At 47.7% G+C, this 25665-nt stretch overlaps 1 protein-coding gene across 3 annotated transcripts in view; it reads left to right on the forward strand.

Annotated features, from left to right (window-relative positions):
* RAB9A (RAB9A, member RAS oncogene family) overlaps positions 1 to 10957 on the forward strand; it is a 49073-nt gene extending 38116 nt beyond the window's left edge. For all 3 annotated transcript variants that reach the window (XM_063953519.1, XM_063953518.1, XM_063953517.1), the window contains exon 4: positions 10210 to 10957. In XM_063953519.1, the coding sequence (XP_063809589.1) occupies positions 10245 to 10850 (606 nt within the window). In that variant the 5' untranslated portion in view covers positions 10210 to 10244 and the 3' untranslated portion in view covers positions 10851 to 10957. The remainder of the gene's footprint in view (positions 1 to 10209) is intronic.
* Positions 10958 to 25665: the final 14708 nt, after the last annotated feature.

Below are 25665 nucleotides of genomic sequence, written 5' to 3' on the forward strand. Positions count from 1 at the left end.
ACAGGCTCACTGCATCGAGGGACTTAGGGGAGAGAAGTGAACTCACCTGCGTGCAGGATGGATTGGCTTCTTAGGCTACTGGACACCATTAGCTCCAGAGGGAGTCGGAACACAGGTCTCACCCTGGGGTTCGTCCCGGAGCCGCGCCGCCGACCCCCTTGCAGATGCCGAAAAGTGAAGAGGTCCAGAAACCGGCGGCAGAAGACTTTTCAGTCTTCATAAGGTAGCGCACAGCACTGCAGCTGTGCGCCATTGTTGTCAGCACACTTCATAGCAGCGGTCACTGAGGGTGCAGGGCGCTGGGGGGGGCGCCCTGGGCAGCAATGATAGTACCTTATTCTGGCTAAAAATACATCACATATAGCCCCTGGGGGCTATATGGATGTATTTAACCCCTGCCAGGTCTCAGAAAAACGGGAGAAGAAGCCCGCCGAAAAGGGGGCGGGGCCTATTCTCCTCAGCACACAGCGCCATTTTCCCTCACAGAAATGCTGGTGGGAAGGCTCCCAGGCTCTCCCCTGCACTGCACTACAGAAACAGGGTTAAAACAGAGAGGGGGGGCACTTATTTGGCGATATGTATATATATATATTAAAATGCTATAAGGGAAAAACACTTATATAAAGGTTGTCCCTGTATAATTATAGCGTTTTTGGTGTGTGCTGGCAAACTCTCCCTCTGTCTCCCCAAAGGGCTAGTGGGGTCAGAGCATTCCCTGTGTGTGTGCTGTGTGTCGGTACGTGTGTGTCGACATGTATGAGGACGATGTTGGTGAGGAGGCGGAGCAATTGCCTGTAATGGTGATGTCACTCTCTAGGGAGTCGACACCGGAATGGATGGCTTATTTAAGGAATTACGTGATAATGTCAACACGCTGCAAGGTCGGTTGACGACATGAGACGGCCGGCAAACCAATTAGTACCTGTCCAGGCGTCTCAAACACCGTCAGGGGCGTTAAAACGTCCTTTTACCTCAGTCGGTCGACACAGACTCGGACACTGACTCCAGTGTCGACGGTGAAGAAACAAACGTATTTTCCTTTAGGGCCACACGTTACTTGTTAAGGGCAATGAAGGAGATGTTACATATTTCTGATACTACAAGTACCACAAAAAAGGGTATTATGTGGAGTGTGAAAAAAACTACATGTGGTTTTTCCTGAATCAGATAAATTAAATGAAGTGTGTGATGATGCGTGGGTTTCCCCCGATAGAAAATTATTGGCGGTATACCCTTTCCCGCCAGAAGTTATGGCGCGTTGGGAAACACCCCTTAGGGTGGATAAGGCGCTCACACGCTTATCAAAACAAGTGGCGTTACCGTCTCCAGATACGGCCGCCCTCAAGGAGCCAACTGATAGGAGGCTGGAAAATATCCTAAAAAGTATATACACACATACTGGTGTTATACTGCGACCAGCGATCGCCTCAGCCTGGATGGGCAGCGCTGGGGTGGCTTGGTCGGATTCCCTGACTGGAAATATTGATACCCTTGACAGGGACAGTATTTTATTGACTATAGAGCATTTAAAGGATGCATTTCTATATATGCGAGATGCACAGAGGGATATTTGCACTCTGGCATCAAGAGTAAGTGCGATGTCCATATCTGCCAGAAGATGTTTATGGACACGACAGTGGTCAGATGATGCAGATTCCAAACGGCACATGGAAGTATTGCCGTATAAAGGGGAGGAGTTATTTGGGGTCGTTCCATCGGATCTGGTGGCCACGGCAACAGCTGGAAAATCCACCTTTTTACCCCAAGTCACATCTCAGCAGAAAAAGACATCGTCTTTTCAGCCTCAGTCCTTTCGTCCCCATAAGGGAAGAAGACTGCAGCAGGCAGCCCATTCCCAGGAACAGAAGCCTTCCACCGCTTCTGCCAAGTCCTCAGCATGACGCTGGGGCCGTACAAACAGGTGCGGTGGGGGGTCGTCTCAAGAGTTTCAGCACGCAGTGGGCTTACTCGCAAGTGGACCCCTGGATCCTACAAGTAGTATCCCAGGGGTACAGATTGGAAATTCGAGACGTCTCCCCCTCGCAGGTTCCTGAAGTTTGCTTTACCAACGTCTCCCTCCGACAGGGAGGCAGTATTGGAAACAATTCACAAGCTGTATTCCCAGCAGGTGATAATCAAAGTACCCCTCCTACAACAAGGAAATGGGTATTATTCCACACTATATTGTGGTACTGAAGCCAGACGGCTCGGTGAGACCTATTCTGAATCTGAAATATTTGAACACTTACATACAAAGGTTCAAATCAAGATGGAGTCACTCAGAGCAGTGATAGCGAACCAGGAAGAAGGGGACTATATGGTGTCCCGGGACATCAAGGATGCTTACCTCCATGTCCCAATTTGCCCTTCTCACCAAGGGTACCTCAGGTTCGTGGTACAAAACTGTCACTATCAGTTTCAGACGCTGCCGTTTGGATTGTCCACGGCACCCCGGGTCTTTACCAAGGTAATGGCCGAAATGATGATTCTTCTTCAAAGAAAAGGCGTCTTAATTATCCCTTACTTGGACGATCTCCTGATAAGGGCAAGGTCCAGAGAACAGTTGGAGGTCGGAGTAGTACTATCTCAAGTAGTTCTACGACAGCATGGGTGGATTCTAAATATTCCAAAATCGCAGCTGTCTCCGACGACACGTCTGCTGTTCCTAGGGATGATTCTGGACACAGTCCAGAAAAAGGTGTTTCTCCCGGAGGAGAAAGCCAGGGAGTTATCCGAGCTAGTCAGGAACCTCCTAAAACCAGGCCAAGTGTCAGTGCATCAATGCACAAGGGTCCTGGGAAAAATGGTGGCTTCTTACGAAGCGATTCCATTCGGCAGATTCCACGCAAGAACTTTTCAGTGGGATCTGCTGGGAAAATGGTCCGGATCGCATCTTCAGATGCATCAGCGGATAACCCTGTCTCCAAGGACAAGGGTGTCTCTTCTGTGGTGGCTGCAGAGTGCTCATCTACTAAAGGGCCACAGATTCGGCATTCAGGACTGGGTCCTGGTGACCACGGATGCCAGCCTGAAAGGCTGGGGAGCAGTCACACAAGGAAAAAATTTCCAGGGAGTGTGATCAAGTCTGGAGACTTCTCTCCACATAAATATACTGGAGCTAAGAGCAATTTACAATGCTCTAAGCTTAGCAAGACCTCTGCTTCAAGGTCAGCCGGTATTGATCCAGTGGGACAACATCACGGCAGTCGCCCACGTAAACAGACAGGGCGGCACAAGAAGCAGGAGGACAATGGCAGAAACTGCAAGGATTCTTCGCTGGGCGGAAAATCATGTGATAGCACTGTCAGCAGTGTTCATTCCGGGAGTGGACAACTGGGAAGCAGACTTCCTCAGCACGACCTCCACCCGGGAGAGTGGGGACTTCATCGGGAAGTCTTCCACATGATTGTGAACCGTTGGGAAAGACCAAAGGTGGACATGATGGCGTCCCGCCTGAACAAAAAACTGGACAGGTATTGCGCCAGGTCAAGAGACCCTCAGGCAATAGCTGTGGACATTCTGGTAACACCGTGGGTGTACCAGTCGGTGTATGTGTTCCCTCCTCTGCTTCTCATACCTAAGGTACTGAGAATTATAAGACGTAGAGGAGTAAGAACTATACTCGTGGCTCCGGATTGGCCAAGAAGGACTTGGTACCCGGAACTTCAAGAGATGCTCACAGAGGACTCATGGCCTCTGCCGCTAAGAAGGGACTTGCTTCAGCAAGTACCAGGTCTGTTCCAAGACTTACCGCGTCTGCGTTTGACGGCATGGCGGTGGAACGCCGGATACTAAAGGAAAAAGGCATTCCGGAAGAGGTCATTCCTACCCTGGTCAAAGCCAGGAAGGAGGTGACTGCACAACATTATCACCACATGTGGCGAAAATATGTTGCGTGGTGTAAGGCCAGGAAGGCCCCACGAAGAAATTTCAACTCGGTCGATTCCTGCATTTCCTGCAAACAGGAGTGTCTATGGGCCTCAAATTGGGGTCCATTAAGGTTCAAATTTCGGCCCTGTCGATTTTCTTCCAGAAAGAATTGGCTTCAGTTCCTGAAATCCAGAAGTTGTCAAGGGAGTACTGCATATACAACCCCCTTTTGTGCCTCCAGTGGCACTGTGGGATCTCAACGTAGTTCTGGGATTCCTCAAATCACATTGGTTTAAACCGCTCAAATCTGTGGATTTGAAATATCTCACATGGAAAGTGACCATGATGTTGGCCCTGGCCTCGGCCAGGCGAGTGTCAGAATTGGCGGCTTTGTCTCACAAAAGCCCATATCTGATTGTCCATTCGGACAGGGCAGAGCTGCGGACTCGTCCCCAGTTTCTCCCTAAGGTGGTGTCAGCGTTTCACCTGAACCAGCTTATTGTGGTACCTGCGGCTACTAGGGACTTGGAGGACTCCAAGTTGCTAGATGTTGTCAGGGCCCTGAAAATATAGGTTTCCAGGACGGCTGGAGTCAGGAAAACTGACTTGCTGTTATCCTGTATGCACCCAACAAACTGGGTGCTCTTGCTTCTAAGCAGACGATTGCTAGTTGGATGTGTAGTACAATTCAGCTTGCACATTCTGTGGCAGGCCTGCCACAGCCAAAATATGTAAATGCCCATTCCACAAGGAAGGTGGGCTCATCTTGGGCGGCTGCCCGAGGGGTCTCGGCTTTACAACTTTGCCGAGCTGCTACTTGGTCAGGGGCACACCCTGGCTGAGGAGGACCTGGAGTTCTCTCACTCAGTGCTGCAGAGTCATCCGCACTCTCCCGCCCGTTTGGGAGCTTTGGTATAATCCCCATGGTCCTGACGGAGTCCCCAGCATCTACTTAGGACGTCAGAGAAAATAAGAATTTACTTACCGATAATTCTATTTCTCGTAGTCCGTAGTGGATGCTGGGCGCCCATCCCAAGTGCGGATTGTCTGCAATACTTGTACATAGTTATTGTTACAAAAATCGGGTTATTATTGTTGTGAGCCATCTTTTCAGAGGCTCCGCTGTTATCATGCTGTTAACTGGGTTCAGATCACAGGTTGTACAGTGTGACTGGTGTGGCTGGTATGAGTCTTACCCGGGATTCAAAATCCTTCCTTATTGTGTACGCTCGTCCGGGCACAGTATCCTAACTGAGGCTTGGAGGAGGGTCATAGGGGGAGGAGCCAGTGCACACCACCTGATCCTAAAGCTTTTACTTTTGTGCCCTGTCTCCTGCGGAGCCGCTATTCCCCATGGTCCTGACGGAGTCCCCAGCATCCACTACGGACTACGAGAAATAGAATTATCGGTAAGTAAATTCTTATTATTGGCATCGTACCCTTTCCCGCCAGAGGATAGGGCACGTTGGGAAACACCCCCTAGGGTGGATAAAGCGCTCACACGCTTGTCTAAACAGGTAGCACTACCCTCTCCTGATACGGCCGCCCTAAAGGAACCTGCCGATAGAAAGCTGGAGAATATCCTAAAATGTATATACACTCACACGGGTGTTATACTGCGACCAGCAATCGCCTCAGCCTGGATGTGCAGTGCGGGCCTGGCGTGGTCGGATTCCCTGACTGAAAATATTGATACCCTAGATAGGGACAGTATATTACTGACTATAGAGCATTTGAAGGATGCTTTTCTATATATGCGTGATGCACAGAGGGATATTTGCAGACAAGAGTTAGCGCGCTGTCCATTTCTGCAAGGAGAGGTTTATGGACGCGGCAGTGGTCAGGTGATGCGGATTCTAAAAGGCACATGGAAGTATTGCCTTATAAGGGGGAGGAGTTATTTGGGGTAGGTCTATCAGACCTGGTAGCCACGGCAACTGCTGGAAAATCCACATTTTTACCCCAGGTAGCTTCTCAACCTAAGAAGACGCCGTATTATCAGGCGCAGTCCTTTCGGCCCCATAAGGGCAAGCGGGCAAAATGCGCCTTATTTCTGCCCCGTGGCAGAGGGAGAGGAAAAAGGCTGCAACAAACAGCCAGTTCCCAGGAACAAAAGCCCTCTCCCGCCTCCGCAAAGTCCTCAGCATGACGCTGGGGCTTTACAAGCGGACTCAGGCACGGTGGGGGCCCGTCTCAAGAAGTTCAGTGCGCAGTGGGCCCACTCGCAAGTGGACCCCTGGATCCTTCAGGTGGTATCTCAGGGGTACAAATTGGAATTCGAGACGTCTCCCCCTCGCCGTTTTCTAAAGTCTGCTTTACCGACGTCTCCCTCAGACAGGGAGGCAGTATTGGAAGCCATTCACAAGCTGTATTCCCAGCAGGTGATAATCAAGGTACCCCTCCTACAACAGGGAAAGGGGTACTATTCCACACTATTTGTGGTACCGAAGCCGGACGGCTCGGTGAGACCAATTTTAAACCTAAAATCCTTGAACACTTACATACAAAGGTTCAAATTCAAGATGGAGTCACTCAGAGCAGTGATTGCAAACCTGGAAGAAGGGGACTATATGGTGTCTCTGGACATCAAAGATGCTTACCTACATGTCCCAATTTACCCTTCTCACCAAGGGTACCTCAGGTTTGTGGTACAGAACTGTCACTATCAGTTTCAGACGCTGCCGTTTGGATTGTCCACGGCACCCCGGGTCTTTACCAAGGTAATGGCCGAAATGATGATACTCCTTCGAAGGAAGGGAGTTTTAGTTATCCCTTACTTGGACGATCTCCTGATAAGGGCAAGATCCAGGGAACAGTTGGAAGTCGGAGTAGCACTATCTCAGATAGTGCTGCGCCAGCACGGTTGGATTCTCAATATTCCAAAATCGCAGCTGATCCCGACGACACGACTTCTATTCCTAGGGATGATCCTGGACACAGTCCAGAAAAAGGTGTTTCTCCCGGAGGAGAAAGCCAGGGAGTTATCCGAACTAGTCAGAAATCTCCTAAAACCAGGCCAAGTCTCAGTGCATCAATGCACAAGGGTCCTGGGAAAGATGGTGGCTTCTTACGAAGCAATCCCATTCGGCAGATTCCACGCAAGAACCTTCCAGTGGGATCTGCTAGACAAATGGTCCGGGTCGCATCTTCAGATGCATCAGCGGATAATCTTGTCACCAAGGACAAGGGTGTCTCTCCTGTGGTGGTTGCAGAGTGCTCATCTTCTAGAGGGCCGCAGATTCGGCATTCAGGACTGGGTCCTGGTGACCACGGATGCCAGCCTGAGAGGCTGGGGAGCAGTCACACAGGGAAGAAATTTCCAGGGCTTGTGGTCAAGCCTGGAGACATCACTTCACATAAATATCTTGGAGCTAAGGGCCATCTACAATGCTCTAAGCCTAGCAAGACCTCTGCTTCAAGGTCAGCCGGTGCTGATCCAGTCAGACAACATCACGGCAGTCGCCCACGTAAACAGACAGGGCGGCACAAGAAGCAGGAGGGCAATGGCAGAAGTTGCAAGGATTCTTCGCTGGGCGGAAAATCATGTGATAGCACTGTCAGCAGTGTTCATTCCGGGAGTGGACAACTGGGAAGCAGACTTCCTCAGCAGACACGACCTCCACCCGGGAGAGTGGGGACTTCACCCAGAAGTCTTCCACATGATTGTGAACCGTTGGGAAAAACCAAAGGTGGACATGATGGCGTCCCGCCTCAACAAAAAACTAGACAGGTATTGCGCCAGGTCAAGGGACCCTCAGGCAATAGCTGTGGACGCTCTGGTAACACCGTGGGTGTACCAGTCAGTGTATGTGTTCCCTCCTCTGCCTCTCATACCCAAGGTACTGAGAATCATAAGAAGGAGAGGAGTAAGGACTATACTCGTGGCTCCGGATTGGCCAAGAAGGACTTGGTACCCGGAACTTCAAGAGATGCTCACAGAGGACCCGTGGCCTCTACCTCTAAGAAAGGACCTGCTCCAGCAGGGACCCTGTCTGTTCCAAGACTTACCGCGGCTGCGTTTGACGGCATGGCGGTTGAACGCCGGATCCTGAAGGAAAAAGGCATTCCGGATGAAGTCATCCCTACCCTGATCAAAGCCAGGAAGGATGTAACCGTACAGCATTATCACCGTATTTGGCGTAAATATGTTGCGTGGTGCGAGGCCAGGAAGGCCCCTACAGAGGAATTTCAACTGGGTCGTTTCCTGCATTTCCTGCAAACAGGACTGTCTATGGGCCTAAAATTAGGGTCCATTAAGGTTCAAATTTCGGCCCTGTCGATTTTCTTCCAGAAAGAACTGGCTTCAGTTCCTGAAGTTCAGACGTTTGTCAAGGGGGTACTGCATATACAGCCTCCTTTTGTGCCTCCAGTGGCACCTTGGGATCTCAATGTAGTTTTGGGGTTCCTAAAATCACATTGGTTTGAGCCACTCACCACTGTGGACTTAAAATATCTCACATGGAAAGTGGTAATGCTGTTAGCCCTGGCTTCAGCCAGGCGTGTCTCAGAATTGGCGGCTTTATCCTATAAAAGCCCTTACCTAATTTTTCATACGGACAGGGCAGAATTGAGGACTCGTCCTCAATTTCTCCCTAAGGTGGTTTCAGCGTTTCACTTGAACCAGCCTATTGTGGTACCTGCGGCTACTAGGGACTTGGAGGACTCCAAGTTACTGGACGTAGTCAGGGCCCTGAAAATATGTTTCCAGGACGGCTGGAGTCAGAAAATCTGACTCGCTGTTTATCCTGTATGCACCCAACAAGCTGGGTGCTCCTGCTTCTAAGCAGACTATTGCTCGTTGGATTTGTAGTACAATTCAGCTTGCACATTATGTGGCAGGCCTGCCACAGCCAAAATCTGTAAAAGCCCATTCCACAAGGAAGGTGGGCTCATCTTGGGCGGCTGCCCGAGGGGTCTCTGCTTTACAACTTTGCCGAGCAGCTACTTGGTCAGGGGCAAACACGTTTGCTAAATTCTACAAATTTGATACCCTGGCTGAGGAGGACCTGGAGTTCTCTCATTCGGTGCTGCAGAGTCATCCGCACTCTCCCGCCCGTTTGGGAGCTTTGGTATAATCCCCATGGTCCTTACGGAGTTCCCAGCATCCACTAGGACGTCAGAGAAAATAAGAATTTACTTACCGATAATTCTATTTCTCGTAGTCCGTAGTGGATGCTGGGTGCCCATCCCAAGTGCGGATTGTCTGCAATACTTGTACATAGTTATTGTCGGGTTATTATTGTAGTGAGCCATCTTTTCAGAGGCTCCTCTGTTATCATGCTGTTAACTGGGTTCAGATCACAGGTTGTACGGTGTGATTGGTGTGGCTGGTATGAGTCTTACCCGGGATTCAAAATCCTTCCTTATTGTGTACGCTCGTCCGGGCACAGTATCCTAACTGAGGCTTGGAGGAGGGTCATAGGGGGAGGAGCCAGTGCACACCAGGTAGTCCTAAAGCTTTACTTTTGTGCCCTGTCTCCTGCGGAGCCGCTATTCCCCATGGTCCTTACGGAGTTCCCAGCATCCACTACGGACTACGAGAAATAGAATTATCGGTAAGTAAATTCTTATTTTTTATCTGAGACTAGTAAATATAATAATTACTCATATTAGGGTATGTAAACAATCAGGAGTGTTTCACCAAAATTTTTTCTTTTTTTTTTTTTTAAAGTCACATATGCCTCCAACTTAATTGCTGGATTTATTTCCTTTTTGACTTGATCCAAATATGTACAAACAAAGACCATTGCTGTGATTATAATATATCACCAAACCTGTGCTGTCTTTGAAGTAGAAAACATCTGGAATTTCGACAGCTAAATCATTATTGCCAAATTACTTACAATCATGTATTTTGTTCAGATAGGGTTTGTTCAACTTTAGTATAGTATATGGCAGTGACCTTTCACCTCATGCCGAGTGTGTCTCAGTGAGGACTGAATATCAGTCCCCTGCTGCAGCTGATCTCTGCACTCGCAGAAAATGCATCACTGCCAGGGGTCCGTACAAGCACAAATGCAGAATTTACATCCTCTTTAAATGCCAGGGGCAGATGGCATGGTCGCATGGGATGTGTCTGTGTTATTGAAAGCCCAGCTGACTGCTGTTGCAGCCAGTTAAGTGGTTAAAATGTCCACTGATATTTTCCAAACTCCATGACATATAAAAGCACAACTTAAAAGACAGGGTAAGAGATCCAGGTGTAGCCTTGCACAACCAGCTGTTTTCTAAGCAGTTGACCAGTCTGTGCCCAGCTAATTGCTGAATATAACAAACCTAAAGCATTCCTGATTGACTTTGTGCCCCTAATAATATTTAATTCTGTTTTATTTTTTCCAGAACAAGAAGTTAAAGAGTTTGTTAGTATTGTTACAATGGCAGCCAAGTCCTCTTTGCTAAAAGTGATCCTTTTGGGAGATGGAGGTGTGGGAAAGAGTTCTCTCATGAACCGATATGTGACCAACAAGTTTGACACACAGTTATTTCATACAATAGGAGTTGAGTTTCTGAACAAGGAGTTGGAAGTGGATGGCCATTCAGTAACCATGCAGATCTGGGACACTGCAGGTCAGGAACGCTTCAGGAGCCTGAGGACCCCTTTCTACAGAGGATCTGACTGTTGTCTTCTCACATTCAGCGTGGATGACTCTCAGAGCTTTCAAAACCTAAACAACTGGAAGAAAGAATTTATCTACTATGCAGATGTCAAAGACCCAGATAGTTTCCCATTTGTAGTTTTGGGAAACAAAATTGATATCAATGACCGTCAAGTATCACTGGAAGAAGCTCAGGCTTGGTGCAGAGACAATGGAAATCATCCCTATTTTGAGACCAGTGCCAAGGATGCCACTAATGTAGCAGCAGCATTTGAAGAGGCTGTCAGGAGAGTTTTGGCTATTGAAGAAAGATCGGACCAGCTGATCCACAATGATACAGTTAATCTACATAGAAAACCTAAGTCTAGTTCAGCTTGCTGTTGACTTTTAGACTTTTCCAATAATCAACCTCTAACACCCATCAAACAAGATGGACCTTTCCGCCCTGTAGAGCCCAAACAATAATAAACAGACCATTCTGATTCACTGAAGATGTTCATTGGTGTAGGATTATTTAATTCAAATAACATAACAACAAAACCATAAACCCTCACAATGGTGTCCCCTGTGGTGCCAGGGTATTATTTACTGTACAAAGTGCAAGGTTTTACTACAGTTAATGTGCTTATTAATAGAACTAACAGAAATGTACTATAATGCCATGAACAGAGTAACGTTTCATAACATTACACTTGAAAGGCCATATGTCACTGTTTTTATGTAGGTATAAAACTAATTTCTTTTCATTGATCTGTAGTGGCCATAGTTGGTTGTCACTAGTAGTGAAGGCAGCCCAACAACAGATTAAAACTTCCAGCCATCTCCACATTCTAGTACTTTAGCCTCACTCTCTGCTTCTTTAGCGGATGACATAATGAGTATTCCTGCTTCTATTTACGGGGTTCATTCCGAGATGATCGTAGCTGTGCTAAATTTAGCACAGCTACAATCATTCACACTGACAAGCGGGGGGGCGCCCAGCACAGGGCTATCCCGCCCCGCATGTCAGTCCGCCCCCCCCCCCCGCAGAAGTGCAAAGGCATCGCACAGCAGCGATGCCTTTGCACTTCAAGAATAGCTCCCGACCAGCGCAGCTTTAGCGTGCTGGGCGGGAGCTACTCATTGCTCCCCGCCCGCAACGGCTGCGTGTGACGTCACGCAGCCGCTGCGGCCCACCCCCCGTTCGGTCTGGCCACGCCTGCGTTGGCCGGTCCGCGCCCACGAAACGGCGGTTCCGCCCCGCCCTCCCCCTGCCCAGCAACTGTCTCTGCCTGTCAATCAGGCAGAGGCAATCGTAGCGGCCCGAGCAACCGCTGCGATAAACTGCAGCGTGCGATCGGGTCAGAATGAACCCTACATCCCAGCTTTGGGTGACTTTTAATCTTGTTGACATACTGAGCGGTTTTCTGTTTCCAATAGATCCTGATAATATACTGTTGGGGTCTTGGTGTGAAAGCACTAGCATCCTGCTTGTGATGCCCAATTGAACAGATGATGAAGTGCTATTAGAGGGTGGCAAATGGATCATACAGCCTAATTTTGAATACAAAAACTGTTTTGGTTGTGTTACCTTAACTGAATCATAGCTGTTCTGTTCTTACATGGTTCTGTTAATCTTTGTCACTTCATTATCCAGCTATTGCGGTCTACATGAAGGAAGAGCACTAGTGTGATTTCAGCTGTATATAGAAGCAGGACTTCTGCCTAGGCCTGCACATCTGACAATCAGGGGAGATGTTACAATTATAGGAACACTACAATTCATCACACTTCTACTTGTTAACTACACATCAAACTGTGATCAATTGTGGATAGCCAAAATAATAATCTGCTGTTTACTGCCTTTGTGAGTCAACATCTGTACAATTGATAAAATGCATGGCTTTCAAATAATGTCCTTGTTTTTGACAATAGACACCCTTCATACCTTTTTAAAATCTGTCCCAGTAGTGAAACATAATTTACTTATTAGCATCCCACTAGTTTTCGTATTGTAGCTATCTGGGCTGCATTAGTGTATTCATTACAGGTTGCTACAGTAGAAGGGAGGATAGGTGGGAGCATCTGGAGCATATTATTTTATACCTGCTCCAATGGCTTATGGTAGTCAGTACATTTAAGTTAGTGGAGACTAATGTTTCATAGTCCACTTCTAATTTATTGTTTGCATCAAATTTCTACTTCATTGAAGGGGTTTCTCTGATATTTATTCATGTGGTGCAGAATGTTTAGCCCATCTGACAATTCTGCGTAGTTGTATTTAGAGGCACTCTCATGGCATTACAGTTCTATTGATTTCTGTTAATTAGAATCGCAGAACATTGGGGATAATTCTGAGTTGATCGCAGCAGGAACTTTGTTAGCAGTTGGGCAAAACATGTGCACTGCAGGGGGGGGGGGCAGATATAACATTTGCAGAGAGATAGATTTGGGTGGGTTATTTTGTTTCTGTGCAGGGTATATACTGGCTGCTTTATTTTTACACTGCAATTTAGATTTCAGATTGAACACACCACACCCAAATCTAACTCTAGCTGCCGTTGTTCGCAGCGCAGCGATCGGGCTAAAAAAACTGCAATTCTGCGTATGGGGCGCACGCGCTACGTACTTTCACACAAGACTATGCAGTTTCACACCAGGTCTAGCGACACTTTTCAGTCGCACTGTTGATCGTTGAATGATTGACAGGAAGTGGGTGTTTCTGGGTGGTAACTGCCCGTTTCCGGGAGTGTGCTAAAAAATGCAGGCGTGCCTAAGGAAACGGGTGAGTGGCTGGCCGAACGCAGGGCGTGTTTGTGACGTCAAACCAGGAACCAAACAGTCTGAAGTCATCGCAAGGAAGGAGTAGGTCTGCAGCTACTCTGAAACTGCTTGAAAAAATGTCAGCACTATTCTGCTAACCTTTCGTTCGCACTTCTGCAAAGCTCAGATACACTCCCAGAGGGCGGCAGCCTAGCGTTTGCACTGCTGCTAAAAGCAGCTAGCAAGCGATCAACTCGGAATGAAGGCCATGGTTTTGCCCAACTGCTAACAAAGTTCCTGCTGCGATCAACTCAGAATTCCCCCCATTGTGTTTTGAAAGCCTAGGTCTGTGTATTAGAGTGGTACTCCTATAACAAGAGTTTTATATTAAATTGTCACAAGCATTAAAGCAATTACTTTTTTAAACTTGAAAGTCAAATCGTATCTTACACACTTCTGGGAAATTATGTAATAAACACAGCTATGCTATATTAAAAGAATTCTATTTTAAAAAACAATATAGGTTGAATTAACAAACAAGACAGACTTAACGATATGAAAACTTGACGTGTGTTAGCACTACTTGTGGAGTATTGTTTTCTTTTAACTACTAATGAAATATAGACGGATATCTGAATACATTTTGATATCTACATTCCATTTATGGTTTACAAAGGTATCCTTTAAGGAAATTTAATTTAAAAAAGGTAATGTATGTTTTTACAGGTACTCTCGTTTGCAGACTTTTATAATGACCAAATACAATTTTTTTTATTTCAGTTCTTAATTATGAAATGTTGCCCAGTAAATCTACATATTTAAAAATACTACTGTATGTCTGCAACAGCTTAATATGCTATTTTGTTTTTGTTCTGTACTGTTGAGAATAACTTCTGGATAAAAGGTTTTCTAGCTCTGTATGATATTTCTCCTGTTCAGCTTTACTGCTGGTGATTATACAGTAAATGGGATGTTAACAATAAAGCACTAGAAATTGAGACCATTTGTGATTCTGCATGTTCCTCACACTAATATGCTGCATTACTTATGTTTATGTACACATTGTATGCTAACAGGGTACCACCTGATATACACAGTTGCCTACCCTCCCTCATTCTGCAGGAGACTCCCTGATTGCACCTTACCCCCATTATGCAGCGGTTACATTCTTTAGGGGGGAAAAGAAATCGGAGATATATACATTGAATGGGCATATCAGTGCCATTTTCCGGCATTGGCTATAAGACACAATGGGGCAGATATATTAACCCGGAGAAGGCATAAGGAAGTGATAAACCAGTGATATGTGCAAGGTGATAAAGGCACCAGCCAATCAGCTCCAATATGTAAATTAACAGTTAGGATCTGATTGGCTGCTGCCTTTATCATCTTGCACATATCACTGGTTTATCACTTCCTTATGCCTCCTCCAGGTTAATACATCTGCCCCAATGATCCCTATGACTACATGCATTTCAAATAAGGTTTATTGTGGCCACTTACAGTATATGGAACCTCTTGTAAAACACAATACACAAACAAATCCTGCAAAATATCAGTGTCTTTTCTTCAACAAGTAGATCTTACTAACTTTGGGGCTCATTTACATTTGGATGTAAGTCATTTTCATGACACGAGACTCAGGTGTAGCAGTACACATCCGCGCTGATGGGTGTTACTTTCACATCACCCTGAAATGCTTTTTTAAAAGAAGGCAAGTATGCGGATATAACCAACACTGTAAAGTACGGTATCTGTACTGCTGATCTAGAAATGTAGAAACAGAATTCTGTTACCTAAATTCAAAATTCATTAAGAATGTTTGTGGATAGTAATGAAATACATAAATTTGGTAAGATTTATGTAATGGTGTTGATAGATTAAATGTGCTGCAACCCATAAGAGATGAGTTACCGCATATATACAGTACTTGCTGTGCGTTAGTGCAGATTGTTATATAGTTGATGTCTCATGAGGGAGATTTCCAATCACTATTTCTCTGACGTCCTAGTGGATGCTGGGAACTCCGTAAGGACCATGGGGAATAGCGGCTCCGCAGGAGACTGGGCACAAAAGTAAAAGCTTTCTGACTAGCTGGTGAGCACTGGCTCCTCCCCCTATGACCCTCCTCCAAGCCTCAGTTAGATTTTTGTGCCCGGCCGAGAAGGGTGCATGCTAGGTAGCTCTCCAGAGCTGCTTAGAGTAAAAGTTTTAAATAGGTTTTTTATTTTCAGTGAGACCTGCTGCAACAGGCTCACTGCATCGTGGGACTAAGGGGAGAAGAAGCGAACTCACCTGAATGCAGAGTGGATTGGGCTTCTTGGCTACTGGACATTAGCTCCAGAGGGACGATCACAGGTTCAGCCTGGATGGGTCCCGGAGCCGCGCCGCCGGCCCCCTTACAGAGCCAGAAGAGCGAAGAGGTCCGGAAAAATCGGCGGCAGAAGACGTTCCTGTCTTCAATAAGGTAGCGCACAGCACTGCAGCTGTGCGCCATTGCTCTCAGCACACTTCACACTCCGGTCACTGAGGGTGCAGGGCGCTGGGGGGGAGCGCCCTGAGACGCAATAAAACATGTTTTAAACCTTATATGGCTAAAGAAATGCATCACATATAGCTCCTGGGCTATATGGATGCATTTAACCCCTGCCAGTTTTCCTAAAAAAAGCGGGAGAAAAGGCCGCCGTGAAGGGGGCGGAGCCTATCTCCTCAGCACACAAGCGCCATTTTCCCTCACAGCTCCGCTGGAAGGACGGCTCCCTGTCTCTCCCCTGCAGTCCTGCTACAGAATCAGGGTAAAACAAGAGAGGGGGGGCACTAATTGGCAGAAAATACATATACAGCAGCTATAGAAGGGAGAAACACTTATATAAGGTTATCCCTGCATATATATAGCGCTCTGGTGTGTGCTGACAAACTCTCCCTCTGTCTCCCCAAAGGGCTTGTGGGGTCCTGTCCTCTATCAGAGCATTCCCTGTGTGTGTGCTGTGTGTCGGTACGATTGTGTCGACATGTATGAGGAGGAAAATGGTGTGGAGGCGGAGCAATTGCCTGTAATAGTGATGTCACCCCCTAGGGAGTCGACACCTGACTGGATGGTAGTATGGAAGGAATTACGTGACAGTGTCAGCACTTTGCAAAAAACTGTTGACGACATGAGACAGCCGGCAAATCAGTTAGTGCCTGTCCAGGCGTCTCAAACACCATCAGGGGCTCTAAAGCGCCCGTTACCTCAGATGGTCGACACAGACCCAGACACGGATACTGACTCCAGTGTCGACGGTGACGAGACAAACGTAATGTCCAGTAGGGCCACACGTTACATGATCACGGCAATGAAGGAGGCTTTGAACATTTCTGATACTACAAGTACCACAAAAAGGGGTATTATGTGGGGTGTGAAAAAACTACCCATAGTTTTTCCTGAATCAGATGAATTAAATGAGGTGTGTGACAAAGCGTGGGTTTCCCCCGATAAAAAACTGCTGATTTCTAATAAATTATTGGCATTATACCCTTTCCCGCCAGAGGTTAGGGCGCGTTGGGAAACACCCCCTAGGGTAGATAAGGCGATCACACGCTTATCAAAACAAGTGGCGTTACCGTCTCCTGATACGGCCGCCCTCAAGGAACCAGCTGATAGAAAGCTGAAAAATATCCTAAAAGGTATATACACACATACTGGTGTTATACTACGACCAGCAATCGCCTCAGCCTGGATGTGCAGCGCTGGAGTGGCTTGGTCGGATTCCCTGACTGAAAATATTGATACCCTGGATAGGGACAGTATATTATTGACTATAGAGCATTTAAAGGATGCATTACTAATATATGCGAGATGCACAGAGGGATATTTGCACCCTGGCATCAAGAGTAAGTGCGTTGTCCATTTCTGCCAGAAGAAGTTTATGGACACGACAGTGGTCAGGTGATGCGGATTCCAAATGGCATATGGAAGTTTTGCCGTATAAAGGGGAGGAGTTATTTGGGGTCGGTCTGTCAGACCTGGTGGCCACGGCGACGGCTGGGAAATCCACCTTTTTACCCCAGGTCACCTCTCAGCAGAAAAAGACACCGTCTTTTCAAACTCAGTCCTTTCGTCCCCATAAGGGCAAGCGGGCAAAAGGCCACTCATTTCTGCCCCGGGGCAGAGGAAGGGGAAAAAGACTGCAACAGGCAGCCTCTTCCCAGGATCAGAAGCCCTCTCCCGCTTCTGCCAAGTCTTCAGCATGACGCTGGGGCTTTACAAGCGGACTCAGGCACGGTGGGGGCCCGTCTCAAAAATTTCAACGCGCAGTGGGCTCACTCGCAAGTGGACCCCTGGATCCTGCAGGTAGTGTCGCAGGGGTACAAATTGGAATTCGAGACGTCTCCCCCTCGCCGGTTCCTGAAGTCTGCTCTACCAACGTCTCCCTCCGACAGGGAGGCAGTATTGGAAGCTATTCACAAGCTGTATTCCCAGCAGGTGATAATCAAGGTACCCCTCCTACAACAGGGAAAGGGGTATTATTCCACGCTGTTTGTGGTACCGAAGCCGGACGGCTCGGTGAGACCGATTTTAAATCTGAAATCATTGAACACTTACATAAAAAGGTTCAAATTCAAGATGGAATCACTCAGAGCAGTGATAGCGAACCTGGAAGAAGGGGACTATATGGTGTCTCTGGACATCAAAGATGCCTATCTCCATGTCCCAATCTACCCTTCTCACCAAGGGTACCTCAGGTTTGTGGTACAGAACTGTCATTATCAGTTTCAGACGCTGCCGTTTGGATTGTCCACGGCACCACGGGTCTTTACCAAGGTAATGGCCGAAATGATGATTCTTCTTCGAAGAAAAGGCGTCTTAATTATCCCTTACTTGGACGATCTCCTGATAAGGGCAAGATCCAGGGAACAGTTAGAGGTCGGAGTAGCACTATCTCAGGTGGTGCTACGTCAGCACGGGTGGATTCTCAATATTCCAAAATCGCAGCTGATTCCAACAACACGTCTACTGTTCCTAGGGATGATTCTGGACACAGTCCAGAAAAAGGTGTTTCTCCCGGAGGAGAAGGCCAGGGAGTTATCCGAGCTAGTCAGGAACCTCCTGAAACCAGGACAAGTGTCAGTGCATCAATGCACAAGAGTCCTGGGAAAGATGGTGGCTTCTTACGAAGCAATTCCATTCGGAAGATTCCATGCAAGGACTTTTCAGTGGGATCTGCTGGACAAATGGTCCGGATCGCATCTTCAGATGCATCAGCGGATAACCCTATCTCCAAGGACAAGGGTGTCTCTCCTGTGGTGGTTGCAGAGTGCTCATCTTCTAGAGGGCCGCAGATTCGGCATTCAGGACTGGATTCTGGTGACCACGGATGCCAGCCTGAGAGGCTGGGGAGCAGTCACACAGGGAAGAAATTTCCAGGGCTTGTGGTCAAGCATGGAAACGTCTCTTCACATAAATATCCTGGAACTAAGGGCAATTTACAAAGCCCTAAGCCAAGCAAGGCCTCTGCTTCAGGGTCAGTCGGTATTGATCCAATCGGACAACATCACGGCAGTCGCCCACGTAAACAGACAGGGCGGCACAAGAAGCAGGAGGGCAATGGCAGAAGCTGCAAGGATTCTTCGCTGGGCGGAAAATCATGTGATAGCACTGTCAGCAGTGTTCATTCCGGGAGTGGACAACTGGGAAGCAGACTTCCTCAGCAGACACGACCTCCACCCGGGAGAGTGGGGACTTCATCCAGAAGTCTTCCACATGATTGTAAACCGTTGGGAAAAACCAAAGGTGGACATGATGGCGTCCCGCCTCAACAAAAAACTAGACCGGTATTGCGCCAGGTCAAGGGACCCTCAGGCAATAGCTGTGGATGCTCTGGTAACACCGTGGGTGTACCAGTCAGTGTATGTGTTCCCTCCTCTGCCTCTCATACCCAAGGTATTGAGAATTATAAGACGGAGAGGAGTAAGAACTATACTCGTGGCTCCGGATTGGCCAAGAAGGACTTGGTACCCGGAACTTCAAGAGATGCTCACAGAGGACCCGTGGCCTCTACCTCTAAGGAAGGACCTGCTCCAGCAGGGACCTTGTCTGTTCCAAGACTTACCGCGGCTGCGTTTGACGGCATGGAGGTTGAATGCCGGATCCTGAAGGAAAAAGGCATTCCAGATGAAGTCATCCCTACCCTGGTCAAGGCCAGGAAGGATGTAACCGCAAAACATTATCACCGCATTTGGCGAAAATATGTTGCGTGGTGTGAGGCCAAGAAGGCCCCTACAGAGGAATTTCAACTGGGTCGTTTCCTGCATTTCCTGCAAACAGGACTATCTATGGGCCTAAAATTAGGGTCCATTAAGGTTCAAATTTCGGCCCTGTCGATATTCTTCCAAAAAGAACTGGCTTCAGTGCCTGAAGTTCAGACGTTTGTCAAAGGGGTACTGCATATACAGCCTCCTTTTGTGCCTCCAGTGGCACCTTGGGATCTCAATGTAGTGTTGAGTCTCCTAAAATCACATTGGTTTGAACCACTCACCACTGTGGAATTGAAATATCTCACATGGAAAGTGGTCATGCTGTTAGCCCTGGCTTCAGCCAGGCGTGTCTCAGAATTGGCGGCTTTGTCGTATAAAAGCCCTTACCTAATTTTTCATTCAGGCAGGGCAGAACTGAGGACTCTCCCTCAATTTCTCCCTAAGGTGGTTTCAGCATTTCACATGAACCAGCCTATTGTGGTGCCTGCGGCTACTAGGGACTTGGAGGACTCCAAGTTGCTGGACGTAGTCAGGGCCCTAAAAATATATGTTTCCAGGACGGCTGGAGTCAGAAAATCTGACTCGCTGTTTATCCTGTATGCACCCAACAAGCTGGGTGCTCCTGCTTCTAAGCAGACGATTGCTCGTTGGATTTGTAGTACAATTCAGCTTGCACATTCTGTGGCAGGCCTGCCACAGCCAAAATCTGTAAAAGCCCATTCCACAAGGAAAGTGGGCTCATCTTGGGCGGCTGCCCGAGGGGTCTCGGCTTTACAACTTTGCCGAGCAGCTACTTGGTCAGGGGCAAACACGTTTGCTAAATTCTACAAATTTGATACCCTGGCTGAGGAGGACCTGGAGTTCTCTCATTCGGTGCTGCAGAGTCATCCGCACTCTCCCGCCCGTTTGGGAGCTTTGGTATAATCCCCATGGTCCTTACGGAGTTCCCAGCATCCACTAGGACGTCAGAGAAAATAAGAATTTACTTACCGATAATTCTATTTCTCATAGTCCGTAGTGGATGCTGGGCGCCCATCCCAAGTGCGGATTGTCTGCAATACTTGTATATAGTTATTGTTACAAAAATCGGGTTGTTTATTGTTGTGAGCCATCTTTTCAGAGGCTCCTACGTTTATCATACTGTTAACTGGGTTCAGATCACAAGTTGTACGGTGTGATTGGTGTGGCTGGTATGAGTCTTACCCGGGATTCAAGATCCTTCCTTATTATGTACGCTCGTCCGGGCACAGTATCCTAACTGAGGCTTGGAGGAGGGTCATAGGGGGAGGAGCCAGTGCACACCAGCTAGTCAGAAAGCTTTTACTTTTGTGCCCAGTCTCCTGCGGAGCCGCTATTCCCCATGGTCCTTACGGAGTTCCCAGCATCCACTACGGACTATGAGAAATAGAATTATCGGTAAGTAAATTCTTATTTTCACAGATTTCTCTTACGTCCTAGAGGATGCTGGGGACTCCGTAAGGACCATGGGGTATAGACGGGCTCCGCAGGAGACATGGTCACTATAAAGAAACTTTAGAATGGGTGTGCACTGGCTCCTCCCTCTATGCCCCTCCTCCAGACCTCAGTTAGTTCCTGTGCCCAGAGGAGACTGGGTGCATTACAGGGAGCTCTCCTGAGTTTCTCTGAAAAAAGAATTTTGTTAGGTTTTTTATTTTCAGGGAGCACTGCTGGCAACAGGCTCCCTGCATCGTGGGACTGAGGAGAGAGAAGCAGACCTACTTAAGTGATCGGCTCTGCTTCTTAGGCTACTGGACACCATTAGCTCTAGGGGGAGTCGGAACGCAGGTCTCCCCTCGCCGTTCGTCCCAGAGCCGCGCCGCCATCCTCCTCACAGAGTCGGAAGAAAGAAGCCGGGTGAGTATGAGAAGAAAGAAGACTTCAGATCTTCTGAGGTAACGCTGCGTGCCATTGCTCCCACACACAACACACTGCAGGCATGGATGATCGCGGGGGGCACCCTGGGCAGCAATATTACACCTCTAGTACTGGCTAGTACATATATAGGCTGCGGAGGCAGTATATATTAAAATCCCCCGCCAGTATTACAAAATTGAGCGGGACCGAAGCCCGCCGCTGGGGGGGGGGGGGGGGGGCGGAGCTTGATCCCACAGCACTAACCAGCGCCATTTTCTCCACAGAGCACTGCAGAGAAGCTGGCTCCCCGGACTCTCCCCTGCTGAACACGGTGACACAGGGCAGAAAAGAAGGGGGGGGGGGGGGCATTTGTAAGGCGCAGTGAGTGTATTATATACAGACAATATATAAAAGCGCTATTTATCTGGGAATTTTGTTTCCAGTGTGAGTTGGCGCTGGGTGTGTGCTGGCATACTCTCTCTCTGTCTCTCCAAAGGGCCTTATTGGGGAACTGTCTCCATATAAATATATCCCTGTGTGTGTGGGGGTGTCAGTACGAGTGTGTCGGCATGTCTGAAGCGCAAGGCTCATCTAAGGAGGAGGTGGAGCAGATGATTGTGGTGTCTCCGTCGACAACGCCGACACCTGATTGGTTGGACATGTGGAATGTTTTAAATGCAAATGTGACTTTATTACATAAAAGGGTGGACAAAGCAGAGTCCAGGGAAAAAGCAGGGAGTCAATCCATGGCTTTAGCTGTGTCACAGGGCCCTTCAGGGTCCCAAAAACGTCCTCTATCCCAAATAGCAGACACTGATACCGACACGGATTCTGACTCCAGTGTCGACTACGATGATGCAAGGTTACACCCAAGGGTGGCCAAAAGTATTCATTATATGATTATTGCAATAAAAGATGTTTTGCATATCACAGATGACCCCTCTGTTCCTGACACGAGGGTGCACATGTTTAAGGAAAAGAAACCTGAGGTAACCTTTCCCCCATCTCATGAGCTAAACGAGTTATTTGAAAAAGCTTGGGAAACTCCAGATAAAAAACTGCAGATTCCCAAGAGGATTCTTATGGCGTATCCTCTCCAGACACGGTAGCCCTCAAGGGTCCTGCTGATCGCAGACAGGAAACTACCTTAAAATCTATACACATACGGGTGCTTTACTCAGGCCGGCAATAGCATCGGCATGGGTATGTAGCGCAGTTGCAGCTTGGACAGATACCTTGTCAGCTGACATTGATACCCTAGATAGGGATACCATTTTATTGACCTTAGGTCACATTAAAGACGCAGTCTTATATATGAGAGATGCTCAGAGAGACGTTGGGTTGCTAGGTTCGAGAGCCAACGCCATGGCGATTTCGGCTAGGCGAGCCCTGTGGACCCGCCAATGGATTGGTGATGCCGACTCAAAGAGGCATATGGAGGTTTTACCTTACAAGGGTGAGGTTTTATTTGGTGAAAGTCTCGCGGACCTGGTAAATCTACTTTTTTGCCTTTTGTTTCCCCTCAGCAAAAGAAAACTCCACAATATCAGATGCAGTCCTTTCGGTCGCATAAGTCCAGAAGAGGTCGGGGCTCATCCTTCTTTGCCAGAGGTAAGGGTAGAGGGAAAAGAACGCCTGCTACGGCTAGTTCCCAGGAGCAGAAGTCCTCCCCGGCTTCCACTAAATCCACCGCATGACGCTGGGGCTCCACTGAGGGAGTCCGCACCGGTGGGGGGCACGTCTTCGACTCTTCAGCCAGGTATGGGTTCTGTCAGACGTGGATCCTTGGGCGCTGGAAATTGTGTCCCAAGGCTACAAACTAGAATTTCGAAGAGGTGCCTTTTCGCCGATTTTTCAAGTCGGCCTTGCCAACTGCTACCCCAGAGAGGGAAATAGTGTTAGCTGCAATTCAAAAGCTGTGTCAACAGCAAGTGATTATCAAGGTTCCCCTAGTCCAACAGGGGAAAGGGTACTATTCAACCCTCTTCGTGGTCCCGAAACCGGATGGCTCGGTCAGACCCATTTTAAATCTAAAATCCCTAAACCTGTTTTTGAAAGTTCAAATTCAAGATGAAATCGGTCAGGGCAGTGATCTCCAGCCTGGAAAAGAGGGATTTTATGGTGTCACTAGACATAAAGGATACATACCTTCATGTCCCCATATATCCTCCTCATCAGGAGTACCTGAGATTCGCTGTACAGGACTGTTATTACCAGTTTCAGACGTTGCCGTTTGGGCTTTCCACGGCCCTGAGGATTTTCACCAAGGTGATGGCGGAGATGATGGTGCTCCTGCGCAGGCAGGGAGTCACAATTATCCCGTACTTGGACGATCTCCTGATAAGAGCGAGATCGAGATATCAGTTGCTGAAAAGCGTGTCGCTCTCCCTGAGAGTGCTACAACAGCACGGTTGGATTCTAAATCTGCCAAATTCTCAATTGATTCCAACGACTCGTCTATCATTCCTAGGCATGATTCTGGACACGGAACAGAAGAGGGTTTTTCTCCCAATGGAAAAAGCCCAGGACCTCCAGAACATGGTCAGAGACCTGCCAAAACCAAAAAGAGTGTTTGTTCATCAATGCACTCGAGTTCTTGGAAAAATGGTGGCAGCCTACGAGGCCATCCCCTTCGGCAGGTTTCATGCGAGGACATTTCAGTGGGACCTTCTGGACAAGTGGTCCGGGTCCCATCTACAAATACATCGGAAGATAAGCCTGTCCCCCAGAGCCAGGGTGTCTCTCCTGTGGTGGCTGCAGAGTGTTCACCTTCTAGAGGGTCGCAGGTTCGGCATTCAAGACTGGGTTCTGATAACCACGGACGCGAGCCTCCGAGGATGGGGAGCAGTCACACAAGGAAGACATTTTCAGGGACTATGGTCAAGCCAGGAGGCTTGTCTACCCATCAACGTACTGGAATTGAGGGCCATATACAACGGCCTACGACAAGCGGAGAATCTTCTTCGCGACCTACCGGTTCTGATTCAATCAGACAACGTCACAGCCGTGGCTCATGTAAACCGCCAAGGCGGGACAAGGAGCAGAGTGGCAATGGCGGAAGCCACCAAGATTCTTCGCTGGGCGGAAAATCACGTAAGCGCTCTGTCAGCAGTCTTCATTCCGGGAGTGGACAACTGGGAAGCAGACTTCCTCAGCAGACACGATCTCCATCCAGGAGAGTGGGGACTTCATCGAGAAGTTTTTGCAGAGATAACAAGTCATTGGGGACTTCCTCAAGTAGACATGATGGCGTCACGACTCAACAAGAAGCTTCAGAGGTATTGTGCCAGGTCAAGGGACCCCCAGGCAGTAGCGGTGGACGTCCTGGTGACACCATGGGTGTTTCAGTCGGTCTATGTGTTCCCTCCTCTTCCTCTCATCTCAACAATATTGAGAATCATAAGACGAAAAAGAGTGCAGACAATACTCATTGTTCCAGATTGGCCTCGAAGGGCCTGGTATTCGGATCTTCAGGAAATCACAAAAAGACAATTGAGTGAGTGCGCTGTCAGCGGCAGCCGGTATAGGGATGGTTAGTCCCTAGAAAGTAGATGCAAAACAGAAAAAAATATACTGGCGCCGGCTGAATCTCCAAAATGAAAGAACGGAAACAATGGTATCAATTAAAAAATAAAATAAAACATTTATTAAATAATATGAATGATGGGGAATAAATAAAAATAGCTGATGTAATATCAAGAGGGTAATTAAAATTATTCAATTGAGAGTCACTCAGTTTATCCTATGACCACTTGTATTTTCATTAGGCAGTAAATACTGGTATTCTGGCTAGAACTCAGTCCTCCAAGGTATCCTCATATAATTTCAGATATGGATATTACCATGGTCTCAGATGAAGGTCCCCTTGGTTCTCAATAGCAAATCGAGGTCCAATAGCAGCAGGGGAATAGTAGAGACTTCAGATGGAAAATGATGATATGGATCCTGGAGGGTTTAAAGTCCAAATTTTGCCAGATAATTCCAGATGGTGGTTTGAAGTGCCCGTGGTCAAAAAAGGATATAGCTTTGTAGCTCAACGCGTTTCGCTGGACTAGGTCACCGCCAGCTTCCTCAGGAGCATGTGTCTTATGTGTACTGGGACATCTTTATATACCCCCCTAACTATGGTTAAGATCAAACACCTGGCTGTAATGCTTGCCAGGTGAGAAGACAAACACATTAAAAGAAAATATATATATTCAAAATACTGTTTAAATAATAGAGAAGGCAATCTTACTGGAATATATATCTTACTGTATTAATATACTTTAAAAACGAGCATAGGATGAGGTAGAAAATTCAAATATTGAAAAGATCATCTGTATAGTTTCCCGATCATGTGATC

Source organism: Pseudophryne corroboree, chromosome 2 (genome assembly GCF_028390025.1).
Source record: "Pseudophryne corroboree isolate aPseCor3 chromosome 2, aPseCor3.hap2, whole genome shotgun sequence".
NCBI classification, from domain to species: domain Eukaryota; kingdom Metazoa; phylum Chordata; class Amphibia; order Anura; family Myobatrachidae; genus Pseudophryne; species Pseudophryne corroboree.